At 36.0% G+C, this 13,506-nt stretch overlaps 1 protein-coding gene across 4 annotated transcripts in view; it reads right to left on the reverse strand.

The window, feature by feature from the left end:
* Positions 1 to 13,506, reverse strand: part of Dlg1 (discs large 1) — a 502,336-nt gene that overhangs the window by 476,912 nt on the left and 11,918 nt on the right. For 2 of the 4 annotated variants that reach the window (XM_070304045.1, XM_070304044.1), the window contains exon 2: positions 8,399 to 8,479. The exons of the other annotated variants lie outside the window; for them this stretch is intronic. In XM_070304045.1, the coding sequence (XP_070160146.1) occupies positions 8,399 to 8,479 (81 nt within the window). The remainder of the gene's footprint in view (positions 1 to 8,398; positions 8,480 to 13,506) is intronic. 4 annotated transcript variants of the gene reach the window in all.

The following is a 13,506-nucleotide window of genomic DNA, read 5'->3' on the forward strand; positions in this document are numbered from 1 at the left end:
ACTATTTATAGATAGAATCCCACGAATAATTTATAAATTATAAATTACAATCAATATCTCGCTACAAGACTTGTCGATGCTCGCAAAGTAGCTAAAGAGACGCGATAAAAAAACTTGTTTCTTCGATGGTTCTCTTTCGCGAAATGCCGCAGGCACCTACGTGAAATAGACGCGAAACAGAGACCGACCTCATAGTCGGCTGATTCCTTTTGTAAAAGATACGAAAGAAAAGCGGATAAAGCGTTCAATATACTTCGTTCGTGCACAATACAAACAAAGACCAGTAACGAGAATGATCGCAGAACCATCTCTCAAATAGATTAATCGTTTTCACGCTTTCTTCCGTTTTCTTGAAATTTTATCAAATTCTAAAGTCGATTGAAGCCTCTCGGCGGAAAAATGAAGAGAGAAAGAAGAAAGAGATTCTCGAAATGTTTAAAAGCACATTTATTTCTGATATTTCTACTTTAATGCCAAAAGAAAGAGAGAGAGAAGGTTTAAAAATTCCCGCGCCGATGCCGACGTCGGATCTCTTCGGAAAGATGATATTTTTTCAAAAAAAGAATTTTTTTCTTGAGATATTTGCTTGAGCTGGCTCGAGAGATTAAATGTACAAGCCGAGTTTCTAGACGGAAGCCCTAAGTCATCCAAGGAAAGATTCACAGCGACCATTACTCACAAATGATTTAGTACCGGAATAACGAATACAACGATCTATATGCGTTGGAAAAGCAGACGATGCACGCAGGAGCATGGAAGATGCCGTGAAACTTGAGAGCATCCTTCAAGCTTCTGCTCTTTCCGTGCGCCATATTGAATGCTCTTGCCGTAAAATCTTGAAGAAGTTTCGCTATGTGTCGCTGGATTGGAGAACCGTGACATTATTATTGATATCCAACCTGCTGCGAATAAAGTTAGCGTTTGGGACGCCTGACATTCGAGTGAATATAGCCTGAGAATCTCGAGAGGCCTGCAGCACTTTTCTTCTTTCTAACTCCGCAAACTTTTATTAAACAAAATCCGTTGTCGTGCTTTCAAATAATATACAATCGCCGTACATAAATAATACAATCGCTTGGTCGATATTTAAATATCTATAAGTCAACGAAGCGTTAATAAGAAGCGGCGAGTATTCAAACGAACGAGTCAAGCAAGAAATTTTTAATTCGTTCGGAAGTCACGACCATTTCCAGTATCCGTAATCAATACATTCTACCGAGTGTTGATGCTCTCGAAGCTTTTCCTCCTCTCTCTCTCTCTCCTTCCCTCTTCTGTTCCACCTCTTCCTCCCACAATCCTGTGCGTCATTGACGGACGCCAAAAACTTCGCCGATAAATCTGACCCCAGTGAAACACGCTGCCGGTTAACGATCCGTTAAAGCTCGACGATCGACTTTAACATCCCGTTTGCTCGCGTATGCCTCTCGATTTTTTCATTTCCCGATCAAAACGATAAGCGTGGTAATCGAGATGAAAAAATATTTTTTTTTTTTTTTTATTCGTTAAAAACGCGGAAGACCCTTTAGTATAACGAATGGATAATTACATGATTAGTTTTTTTTTTTTTTTTTTTTTTTTTTTTTTTTTTTTTTTTGTTACAATATAACAAGAACAACAATTAAAAAGAAAATAAAATATAAAGTTATTATAAACGAAACGAACCAATAATAGAAAAAATAAAAACGTATATACAGCAAAAACAGCTTCAACTTAATAGAGATAACGATATTCGCATTTTAATTAACGATGATTACATCAACCGTCGATCGATAGATAAAATCACAGAGAGCATTACGTGATTCATCGCCTTCGAAGTTCCTTCTTTTAAGATAATATTTTAATGGTGACTGACAAATTCTTTCTGTCTCTACGTCTTATTTAATTAATACAATATTTAGAGATTCTTTATATACATATATCATTCATATTAAAGAAGCGGGACGAGAAAATATGATTTGCGGGTATTTTCACAAAGAAAACCTCTTACATCTCTCAATGTAATTTTTATTCCACCTCATTTCGTTTGCCCTCTAGGATTTTACCGAAGCAAGCTACCGCCATAATGCACGAGGAAAGGAATGATATTTAAGATTTTGCTGAAGAAATCGATTTGCTGACCGTTACACACGAGCACGCCTAGACGTCTCCACGAAAGTGCCTCGCGCCTTCATAAATGAATCAACTTGTACGGCTGAGCCGTAAGTCGCGAATAAAAAGCGCAGCGTCGTAAAGTCTGAGAAACGCCTCTCGCGAAATGTCGCATTCGCGAAGATCGCGACGTTAAACTTACCTTTCGGAAGAAAAGATTTATTCGCGCCGCAACAACGCACGATCTACGAGAGATGGCGTGAAATTTACGTCGGAACGCTGTAAACTTTATAAAAATTATGGCTTATGTTTCAAGATCGATGTCCTCTTCCATGTTTAAAAATATTTGACATGATGTTAAAAAGTAATTCAAGATAAGCAAGGTAAAGCCATAAAAATAATTGGTTTTGTTTTGTTAATAGTCTTGTAAAAGCTATCTGTGTTAACAAATGGAGAGGGATAATTTTTTTATAACAATGTGGATATTTCGATATAAAAGTTATAATGCTGTTTAAAACGAATACAACAATATATGATTTAATATACCGTTAATTAAACTCCAATTTCATCAAAGACGACACGTTACCATTTCATACTTGAATCCGCTCAAAATCAATCTGCAATGTAATGAATCGAAAATTTAATACATATATAGGTACTATCGTAAATTTAAGCTTCTCGATTAATTATCATCCATTACGTTCCTCGATTACGTCAGATATCGAATATCTATTTCTCCACAATTAAACAATTTAGTTGATATATCACCATTAATCGGTATAATTTTACTATACACACGCGCATCCATATATTGGGTGATTGCATAAGTTCGTGCCCGATTTAAATATAAACTTCAATAGATTATATTTTAGAGATAACACTTTTATTAATCAATTATATAGTCTCCATTCTTTTCTACAATGGTTTTCCAACGATCTATAAGCTTGTCGATTCCATTTTTGAAAAAAGAACTTGGTTTTTCTTGAAAAAAGTTTGTAAGGTGGTTTTCGACAGCTTCCTCGGAATTGAGATTCTTGCCATTTAAACTATTCTGCAAAGACCGGAACAGATAAAAATCTGAAGGCGCAATATCTGGAGAATATGGCGGGTGCTGCAGAATTTCCCATTGCAACTCCTGCAGTTTTCCTGCAGCTTATTCCTTTCAGTCAGGAGACGCGGCACCCACGTATCAAGCTTGGAAATGTATCCAAGCTTTTTTAAATGACGAAAAGCGGTTGAATTATCGATGTTCAGCCTCTCAGCAATATCCTCAGTTGTAATCCTTGGGTTTCTTTCCACTAAGGCATGCACAATGTCATCATCAATGCCAAAAGGCCGTCCAGAGCGGGGTTGAGCCTCCATGTTGAAATCACCATTTCGAAATCTGCCAAACCACTTTTTGACTGTTCGGAGAGCAGGAGCGCGGTCCAAATAAACGCTTTGAATATTTTTTTGTGCAATCCCAACACTCACGCCTTTCCGAAATTCATATACCATTACATGCCGCAAATGCACCTTTCGTTCTCCATTTTTAATGATTTCTCTTATGCACAAATGGACTTATCTGAACAATGTCTAACGCTAAATTGACATAATACAACGTCATCTATTCGGTGTAAGGAACAATTACCACACGAAAACAATAGAACTCCGCCATGCAGTAACTTAATGCCATCTATGAAAATCGGGCACGAACTTATGCAATCATCCAATATTTACTGGCGGAGTACTGTGTTTATCTTACATCCCTATTTTTTCGAAAAAAGTGAAAAAAGAAATAAAAAAAAGTTTTATATATACACATTACTTCATCATATCACGCCGCGAATTTCCACAGCCCCACATTGCGTTCCTCCGTCGTTATATTTCCGTAGAGCGACATTCTCACGCCGGTTCACGTACTGTACTCGATGCTAGCGTAAACCGCGGCAATCCCGTGCAATCTAGTTTTTCACGGTAGCTAAATAAGGTACGCGAAGTGCGAAAAAAGCGACGGCAGGAAAGTGCTACGGGGAGCAAAGCGGATTTCTCAACGTTTCAGGTCGCGGCCGTAGTGCTACATCGGATTGCGCCCTCCTCGCACTGATGTATCGATCTCGTCACGCGGATCTAGAAATTGCTTCAAAGAATCCGCGAATTGTTTCTAAGTAAATGACTCGAATTGCGTCACGTGCGCTACAAATCTTATCTTAAGTTTCCCTTTGCTCTCGTTAATTCCTCCGACGTTACGTAATCATGAACTTTTCAGATAGCGAGTATTTATGACAGATAAATTTTAATGCAGACGAGGAAACATCCGAGATTAATTCAATGAAAATTTCTGTTTAGCAGTCGGTTGCATCGATGTTAGTTTACATTAAATAAATTTTCTTTCTTCGTTTATATCATGGGTATGAGACTATAATCTAAAAGGAAGCGCAGCAACGAAGAAAGAGACTCGCTAATCTGGGCTTACCCGACCCTAACTGTTGGTACAGCAAAGGGCTTTAGTCTGCTTGATAAGCCATAAGCGGCACGAATATGCTCACAAGGATATAATCAAAGATGCATCAATAGCGGATGAGAAATAAAATAACACGCGAGTCAAACAACGATAATATACTAGATAGATCGTGAATGGAATGCGGATCTTCGTACGTGTTCATTTCATGGGAAAATACAACGGACGAGAATAATAGCCCACACACGCGCGCTCATATGCTGTAAGCGATAAAAGAAAGATACCGGCGATATCATATCCGATGTTGCAATCCGCGAGCGTATTTCGAAATGCCCCAAGGCTTGCTTCCGCATTTTCAATTCCCGTCGTTGCGGAAAAACGAAGCGCACATTTGGCGGCGCGATGCCTATGATTTACGTGCAATAGCAGCCGGTGCCATTTACACCCTGCTGACAGGTAATCCGGTCCAGGAGGCCGCACTGCGGCACGATTGCAGTCCGAGCGACGGTGCAACTGCAGCTGCACCGTTTCGATGTAATACGACGGATGACGACGATCCGCCCGACCCCGAAGTTGTACGCGCTACCCGCATATTTCGCGTTGTTAGAGAGTCCCATAGGATCATGGTAAGAATCTCGGGTAGCGGAGGATGTACCAGGTATATAAATATGAAACCGGAATTTGCCCATAGATGGCCCTAGCTGTCAATGTAGTTACCGTCAAACCGCGTCATTGGCGCCATTTTCTTGTTTTGACATCTGATAAAGATTTTCAACTCACAACAATACAAGTTTCGTACAACAGCAAAGTTTTTAATAGCGTTGAACATGTCGAATTTTGTGCCTGGAAACTACGATTTGCGGACAGCATTGATTTTCTGTTACCATTTGAAGAAAACTGCTGCAGAATCGCATCGAATGCTTGTCGAAGCTTACGGTGAGCATGCTCTTGGTAAATCACGGTGCTTTGAGTGGTTTAAAAAATTCAAAAGTGGCGATTTTGACGTGAGAAACGAAGAACGTGGAAGACCACCAAAAAAGTTTGAAGACAGCGAATTGCAAACATTGTTGGATGAGGATGACGCTCAAACGCAACAACAACTCGATTTGAATCAAGCTTTGCGTGAAAAACGACCAGAATATCAAAAAAGGCAACACAAAGTGATTTTGCTTCATGATAATGCACCATCGCGCACAGCAAAACCGGTCAAGGAAACGATTGAGGCGTTTAGTTGGGAAATACTTTCGCATGCGGCTTACTCACCAGACTTGGCTCCATCCGATTACTACTTATTTGCATCGATGGGACACGCACTTGCCGAGCAGCGCTTCACTTCTTACGAAAATGTACGAAAATGGCTCGATGACTGGTTTGCCTCAAAGGAGCAACAGTTTTTTTTGGCGTGGCATCCACAATTTGTCAGAGAGATGGGAAAAATGTATAGCTAGCAATGGGCAATACTTGGAATAAAATATTTTTTATCATTTTCGTATAATAAACGTGTATTTTCTATACAAAAATTCCGGTTTCATATTTATATACCTGGTATAACCGCGATGTATAAAAGAGTATTGCTTTTTGTGACCGAGCAGGATTAGTAGAGCAGAAAACAGCGTATATAAATCCCATAAACAAAAAAAAAGTAATTAATTAAAAATTTCACTCATCGTATAATCTCATTCGCACATACACACACACGCGCGTATACTACAATATTATTGCTATTTTTTTAACAATTCTATTTTATCGAATCTATCACTCCGACGTATTCACTTTACGCTAAACGCGTAATAGAATTTGTATAAATGTAGCTGTGGAAAAATGCAATTATATAACGGTAAATTAATATTCCGCGAATGTTATTGTGAATGGAACCGGGACCGATAATTACATCAATTTTTCAACGAGAGCTGTGGAATAAATTGATTACGAGATAATTAAATTCGGAGTAGTATCCTTGACGAGAGAGGAAGGAGGTCAACAAGCAAAGATGATGGAAGCATTAGTGTTAGAGGGTGCGATACATCACAGAACACCAACCAAGAAAGGCACATTGACAACCGAGAGGCGCTTGAAATTATTAGAGACTACTAACTTCTCTGCTGATTTGTCTTTAATTAACATCTATTATCACAATAGATAAGGCAAATGTAGTTATTCTTGATAAATATTTATCAAGTTTGATAATGAATAAGTTTATTATACAATTATAATGATAATTAAATAGATGTCTATTATATAAGATACGTTATGCTATACGAAACAATTTTCCCTCTAATTAAAAATAGCAGAATTGTGTTAATTAAAGAAGCACATAACTGTGGAAACAAAAATATAAATTCGCATTTCGCGTAAAAGCGCTAACCATGTTTGCGACGTAAAAAGATGCGGAAATGAATATTCATGAAAATCGCTCGTTGGAGAAGCAGCAATTGCGGCTCGCTACAAACGCTATCTTTCGTATTTAACATACTTAACGATACGCCTTCCTGCGCGTTTTCTCCATCGCCATAGCTTAGCTTCGCAACAATTAATTACCTCAATCAGAAGCGTACAAGTTTAAGTTTAAGATGATTATTCAGGAGGCACCGAATGCACAGACACGCACATTTAAATGGTATTCCGCAAGTAGGTAAAATTTCAATTATATCAAAGAAGGGAGAAAGAAACACGAAATGGAAATATGTAACAAACTTATTTTTCTTATAAAATTTTTACCTTTATAGCATAATTTTTTGAACGAATAATGTGACAGATGTAAATGAAAATTCTACAATCTAAATAAAAAATTCTAAAATCGAAAGATTTAGTTCTCAATACATTCCTATTGCTAGATTCGTGTTGCAAGGAGCCTCAACAAAGAATCAAAGCATGAGAAATGGTTCACGTGACAGTCTGCAATTTTCTTTCAGCGACCTTATTTCCTTCAATAACCATTCGAGTTTCCCTCCGTCCTATCATAAGAAAGACAACGTTGCCGTTGTTCTTCGACGAAGCAAAATCTCAACGGGTGCCTCGGTTGCAGCTGCCATACAATAAATATATATATATATATATATATATATATATATATATATATATATATGTATCTCTGATTCTGTTCCATGAGAGTACATCAAAGAATAACCAAAGACAGTTCTCGTTTTGGCCAAGAAACGCAAAATACGACACTACGAGCAATAACGATGATACGAAGAACGAACGTAACTTTTGCTCTACATTTTGTTTCGATAAATGTAAAAACAATCTCTCTATTAATATTTTATAAAACAATTTTCTTATAAAAGTAGATCTAAAAATATCTTACATCTCAATAAATAAATAGAATCTTAAAAAAAGGACCTTCAAATATTTTTTGAAAAGATATTTGCACGAGATGTAAAAATTTATGCGCGGATATAATAAGAACATATTCAAATTTAATGGCGCTATTACCTGTGTAACAGCCGCATTTTTTCGATAGTGTTCAAGCACTTTGTAGCGTCGTAATAAAAAATAGTGTAGTTGGACCGTCGCAAGCATTACAAACATGCTTTTCGACTGTCATAAAGCTCGATCAAACAGCAAAAAATACGATTTATTATAATTATTATACTTTAGTTTTATTATCTTCAAAATTTTCAAAAATGATTCGATTTTCTCCGTAAGCAATTTTGCCGCGATAAAGTATAAGATGTTCGGCAAAATAGATTTGGCCAATTTGAACATATCTTACGATTTGTTTCGGCTAAATAATGTATTATTATTTATATGTATATCAAAACACAGAAAAAATAGACTATGGAAGTGACTGCTTAGATCTAACCAGCGATTAACATAAATTTTACACGGAACAAATGATATCTTTCAAATGAGATATGTTCATCATACCTGCATTCTTTCGGGCTGGGCGATGCGTGAAGCCTATAGTTACAGGAGTTTCCTGATAGTCGACAAAGTGATTGGACTCACCTGCACATAACAAGAATCATGTGTAAAATATTTGTTAAAAATGTATATCGTTTAATAAATTATAATTTTAATGATATATCGAACATTTTTACAATATCAATTAAGCCATCTTCGTCATCAAAGAGAAGAGAAAACTTTAAGAGATTTTTATCTCTTTTATAATAAGCTTTTATCAAATAAGAACAGAAAATAGGGTAAGGTGTAACTGTAGACTTAATGCCCTGTGCTTTGCACCTCTGACCTAGTTCCGCGTTCTCTGAGATTACGTAGCTACCCCATTAAACGATGACGTCACAGAGAAACGACATTATATCCTGGTACTATGTAATCGTCTCCTTCTTTCTCGATTTTCTCACGGAGACCAAAAGAAAAAGATCGATTAGTCGACTTTTTTTATTTGTTACCCATAATTTTGAGTAAGCTGTCGTCAATTTTATATACTTTTATCTTTTTAAAAAACTCTAATCTTTTTCGGCATATAATAAAGATATTTTTGTAATAAAAGAACTTTCACATAATATAATTATGGTGTTAAAGGCAATATATCACGCGTGAATAATCTATGATATAATATAAACGTATGCGTTGTATTCAAAATGTAAAAATCAAATAAGTAACATTTATATATATATAAAGTGTCTAATATCAAATTTTATGCACATGCAGTCACGAAAGAGATGATAATAATCATTCGTGTGAAAGTCACAAAAAATTAACAGTATGAGAGAAAGAGAGAGAGAGATTGATTCTGTCGATAACCTTGATCTATATTTCTACATTTATGAGACTATAAAATGTAAATTTGTATATATCAGTTGCCGATTTCACAACGAATTATTTAGTTCCTGAATTCCATACATACATGATATTTTTCTAGAAACTTTTTTACTTAGTTAGCATGAAATATAAATGGACTACGTAATCTTACTTGAAAAAAATCGATGGATAAAATTAATTGTGAGTCAATTTCAGATCGAAATCATAACCAATCTCATATTGTAATCAAGAAATCATTAAATTTTGTAATTATAATTTTAAGTTTAGTTTTAAAAACGGAAATGAAAATTTTTTTAAATATAAAAACTAAGCCTTCGGCATAAAAAAAATCAACTAAAATTTAATGTCATAGGTCGGATTATACGAAATAAATTCGTTGCATCAACTACTCACTACAAGAAACATTTATGTGAAAAATATGTCGTAATCTCGAAATAAAGAGGATAAAGTTGAAAGCTCTTTAAAAGCTGATTATGATAATAAAAGCCGTGCAAGCCACAATGCCATCATAAAGGCGACTTCTCTCGGGCGACTTGCTATCATCAAATAAGTCGTTATAAATCGGTATTATATAAGCCATTACCTTATAAAAAAAATTCGATTCGTTCCAGAATCATTCCAGAAAATACAATCAAAGTACGATATCCATGTTTGAAAAGAAAATTCAATTTATTGGATTAACCAAAGAATTTGAATTTTTTTTTTTTTTTTTTTTTTTTTTTTGTTCATTAGTTTAAGAGTCGTATAAAAAAAGGAAAAAATTTTGATCAATCCAATACTCTTTAAAAATAGAAACATACGAGCGTATTTTTATTTTTAAATAAATATAAATCTTTGTTTTATTTATCAAAATTCCGCATTTTATCCTGCTGTCTAAAAAAATTATTTATAAAAATTTTTGATATATAAACATAGATTGATACCATTATCAAATTAATTGAAAATTTTACGCGCTTAATGTGTTATATTTATATTTTTTCTGTTACAAATTCTGTTGTAAATTTGAAAAAAAAAGATAAAAAATTAAACTCGATCCAATCTGTTTTTAGCTTACCGATGCTTTTATAATGATTATAAAAGTATATAAAAAAATATTTTCACGGATAAGAAACTCATTCGCGTTTGTATGAAGGATAAATGTGCGTGGAATGCGGGTCGCGAAGTTTAAAGACGTCATTTGCCATACGGAAATATATTTATGTCAGGTACCTCAGAGATAGGAAGACATAAAACGCAATAAAGGGAAGAAGAAGAGAAAGGGCGCAGGGAAAGGTGGGATCAGAGCAAAAGAAAGGTAAAGAAGAGGAAGAAGAAGCCGGCTTGATGCAGCCAGCCGCGAAAAAGCGTTCGTCGTTCTCGGAAGCGAGATCCACTTTAAGGAAAAAGGAAAATAAAGCAAAGTCGTAGTGTGTACCAACCGCCACCATTCTTCCAACCATTTTCCCTACCTATACTCGTTCTTCCGGTACTTGCAAGTGGCCAGCTGGCTGCCTGCGTTACTTCATTATCCAAGAGGAAAGAAAAGCGGAATAGCAGAACGCTAATTAAATTTTTCTTATTTGTGCCCATGGCCGTAACATTCTTCGGATCTAGTACGTACTCAAACAATCGCCTGAAGAAAAGCTCTTTATTTGCTTAATTCTTTTAACTGGTAATATCTTTTTCAGTGATATTAGAAGAAATGAAAATTTCTTTAATACATTTTCTATTCTAATTTCTCCTCCAAAGATATTGTCGAATTCTATGCATTGCATTATTACAGTTTGTCTTAAGCAAACGAAATTAAACGATCAAAGATCTATCATCTGAAAGTTACAAGAAAAAAAAAAAAAACGGAAATTTATTGTTATAAGTAAAAAACGAAAGGGAAAGCAAAAGTATGCTCAATTGGATCTCAAATTACTAACCGTGAAACTAAGAGAAAAACAACTATATGAAAGTAGCTGAGAGAAAATAGACGACCAAGATTTATCGCGCTACAGCAAACTTTTTTCCCCTTACTAAATAGGGTAAATCGATCGGCAGCGCCCGTCCGCAATTGGGGAGCATAATGCGATTTAACGACAGCGGGAATAAAAGGCCTTGAAAATATCGTAAGGCAAGATCGTCCAGAAATCTTTTTTGTCGTGGCGCTCATCGTTACGAAATCTACGCTCTCACACAGTTTCTGAATCAGTTTCTGGGTTAAAAGAAAATTTCGCGAGATCGGTATGCATCAATATGCTGTAAAGATAAAAAAAAAAAAAAAATGTAATATTGAAGAGTTCTAAATTTTTGTGGCTTAATTTCGATTCACAAAATATGCTTCGAAACTCTTTGCATCGGGTTGCATCATTTGTTTATTGACACAAATTTAAAATTTTCCATGGCTTGTGGGTGTACTCGCCCGTAACACGAATAATCGATAAATGGCATCTCGTTCGGATCAAGAAGGAAGAAACGGAAGATAATCGAAGAGACGGAGAGGCTACGAAGCCAGCATCTTACGATTTGGGTTTATTTCTGGATGTCCCGAGAACGACGTCACGAGCCGACCAGAATAGCGTGCATCTACGTCATGCCTGGGTAACCCCCGTGGCGAATATCGGAGACAGACAAGGTAGGCGACGCGACGCGACGAGACAGACTACGCGAAGACGTCAGCTGTTCGATCTGTCTCTCGTAGACTTGTGATGAGCACGTGAACTCCGAGTACCGTCCGACCCAGCACATATCAAATTTCTCGCAAAATTCTATCTGCGCGTGATCATCGTTCTTTGTTTATTCTCAATGAACAATGTTGCACAAAAATAAGCAACTCGCTAAGTAATTTCAATAGCTCGAGTCTAGAATGCAGAGAATTATGTTGCCGAGAATTATATCACAGTTGTGTATATAACACTTGTGTCTTTTTAATTTCTGTATTAATTGATTTTTGTATAACATCGCTCAATTATGGAAATTCGACAATACCAAGGTAGTAAATAGGATGTAATAAGTCAACTTCGTTGCTTTTAATTAACACTCTGTCATATTTTGGCAATCCATATTCAACCGCAAATCCACTTGACGCCGTATGAAAATTATTTCTCGACAGCAAGAGCTCATTCTTATTTCGTTAAGCAGACGTACCGACAATTCGTCGTCTCGTTACGTCGCTCGTCGCTTCCACCTTCATTACCTAAACTTCGTCTATTCCTGGCTTTCCTGGTTTTCATTTCGGAATCAATAACTCTTTTGAAATATTCGCAAGAGGCTGGCGTAAGATTAAAGAAATTACGATAAATCGAGCTACAAGGAAAAAAAGAACGTGAAGGTCTTAATGTCAAATAACAATTGATTAAAAAAATTTCTAACGTGACACGATCATTTCGTGATTTTTCACATCAAAAGAATATCTGCAAATTTGCCGAATTTATTTAGTAAATCATTCTTATTTACAAAATTTTCTCTATAAAAACTTGAACAAGAAACTGTTTCGAAAAATCAAGAAACTCAAAATATAAATCTATAGAATTCTATTTAATTCAAAAACTGTTGAATCTATTGTGCAGAATTTTCTCGGCCTTCGACGAAAACGTATATTAAACTGACCAATCTGAAACATTGCCAAATATTATTTTACGTAACACTGACTTACAAGATTCATTCGAGCTGCGTGTAAAATAATAGAAAATAACACTTCTCTCTGTCTCTTTGTCTCTTCTCTCTCGAATGTGGCATTGATCGCAAAGTAGTAACAGTAGATTTCAAACGACATGATTAAACATAATCTTTTGTCACTAAAATCTCATTTCCCTTAATATACGTTAATGAAAGATACTAGATGAGACAAATTTTCGACGTACGTGCCATATCGAAGGCGAGAAACAATTAACGCGCATTCCCACGTACACATTCAGCTTTCAATTAATCCGCTGACACAACATTCGAAATTGCATATCGAATTCCAGGAAGCTTAACGTGACCTTGCATCTAAATCATGCAAATTACATGCGAGCATAGAAATTGAGACAGAAGTTGCATAACGATCTCCGCCGCGTGCTCGTATCGCAGCCGAATTCTGCATATTGTATGATAGGACTGCTCGTAAATCTTTCTTGCGAAACGGTCAACGAGTTCCACACGTGGCATACGACTATTTCATTATCATCGTAGAAGAGGCGTTTCACGTTCGCCGTACCAAGCACGCACGATTCATTCAGCCGCTCGTAATCAATTATTAGCGTGAATTTGACAGTTAGGTTGAATAGCATTACATAAAAATGAAT

Source organism: Polyergus mexicanus, unplaced genomic scaffold (genome assembly GCF_030449975.1).
Source record: "Polyergus mexicanus isolate NDT 795.1 unplaced genomic scaffold, iyPolMexi1.0 SCAF_11, whole genome shotgun sequence".
NCBI classification, from domain to species: domain Eukaryota; kingdom Metazoa; phylum Arthropoda; class Insecta; order Hymenoptera; family Formicidae; genus Polyergus; species Polyergus mexicanus.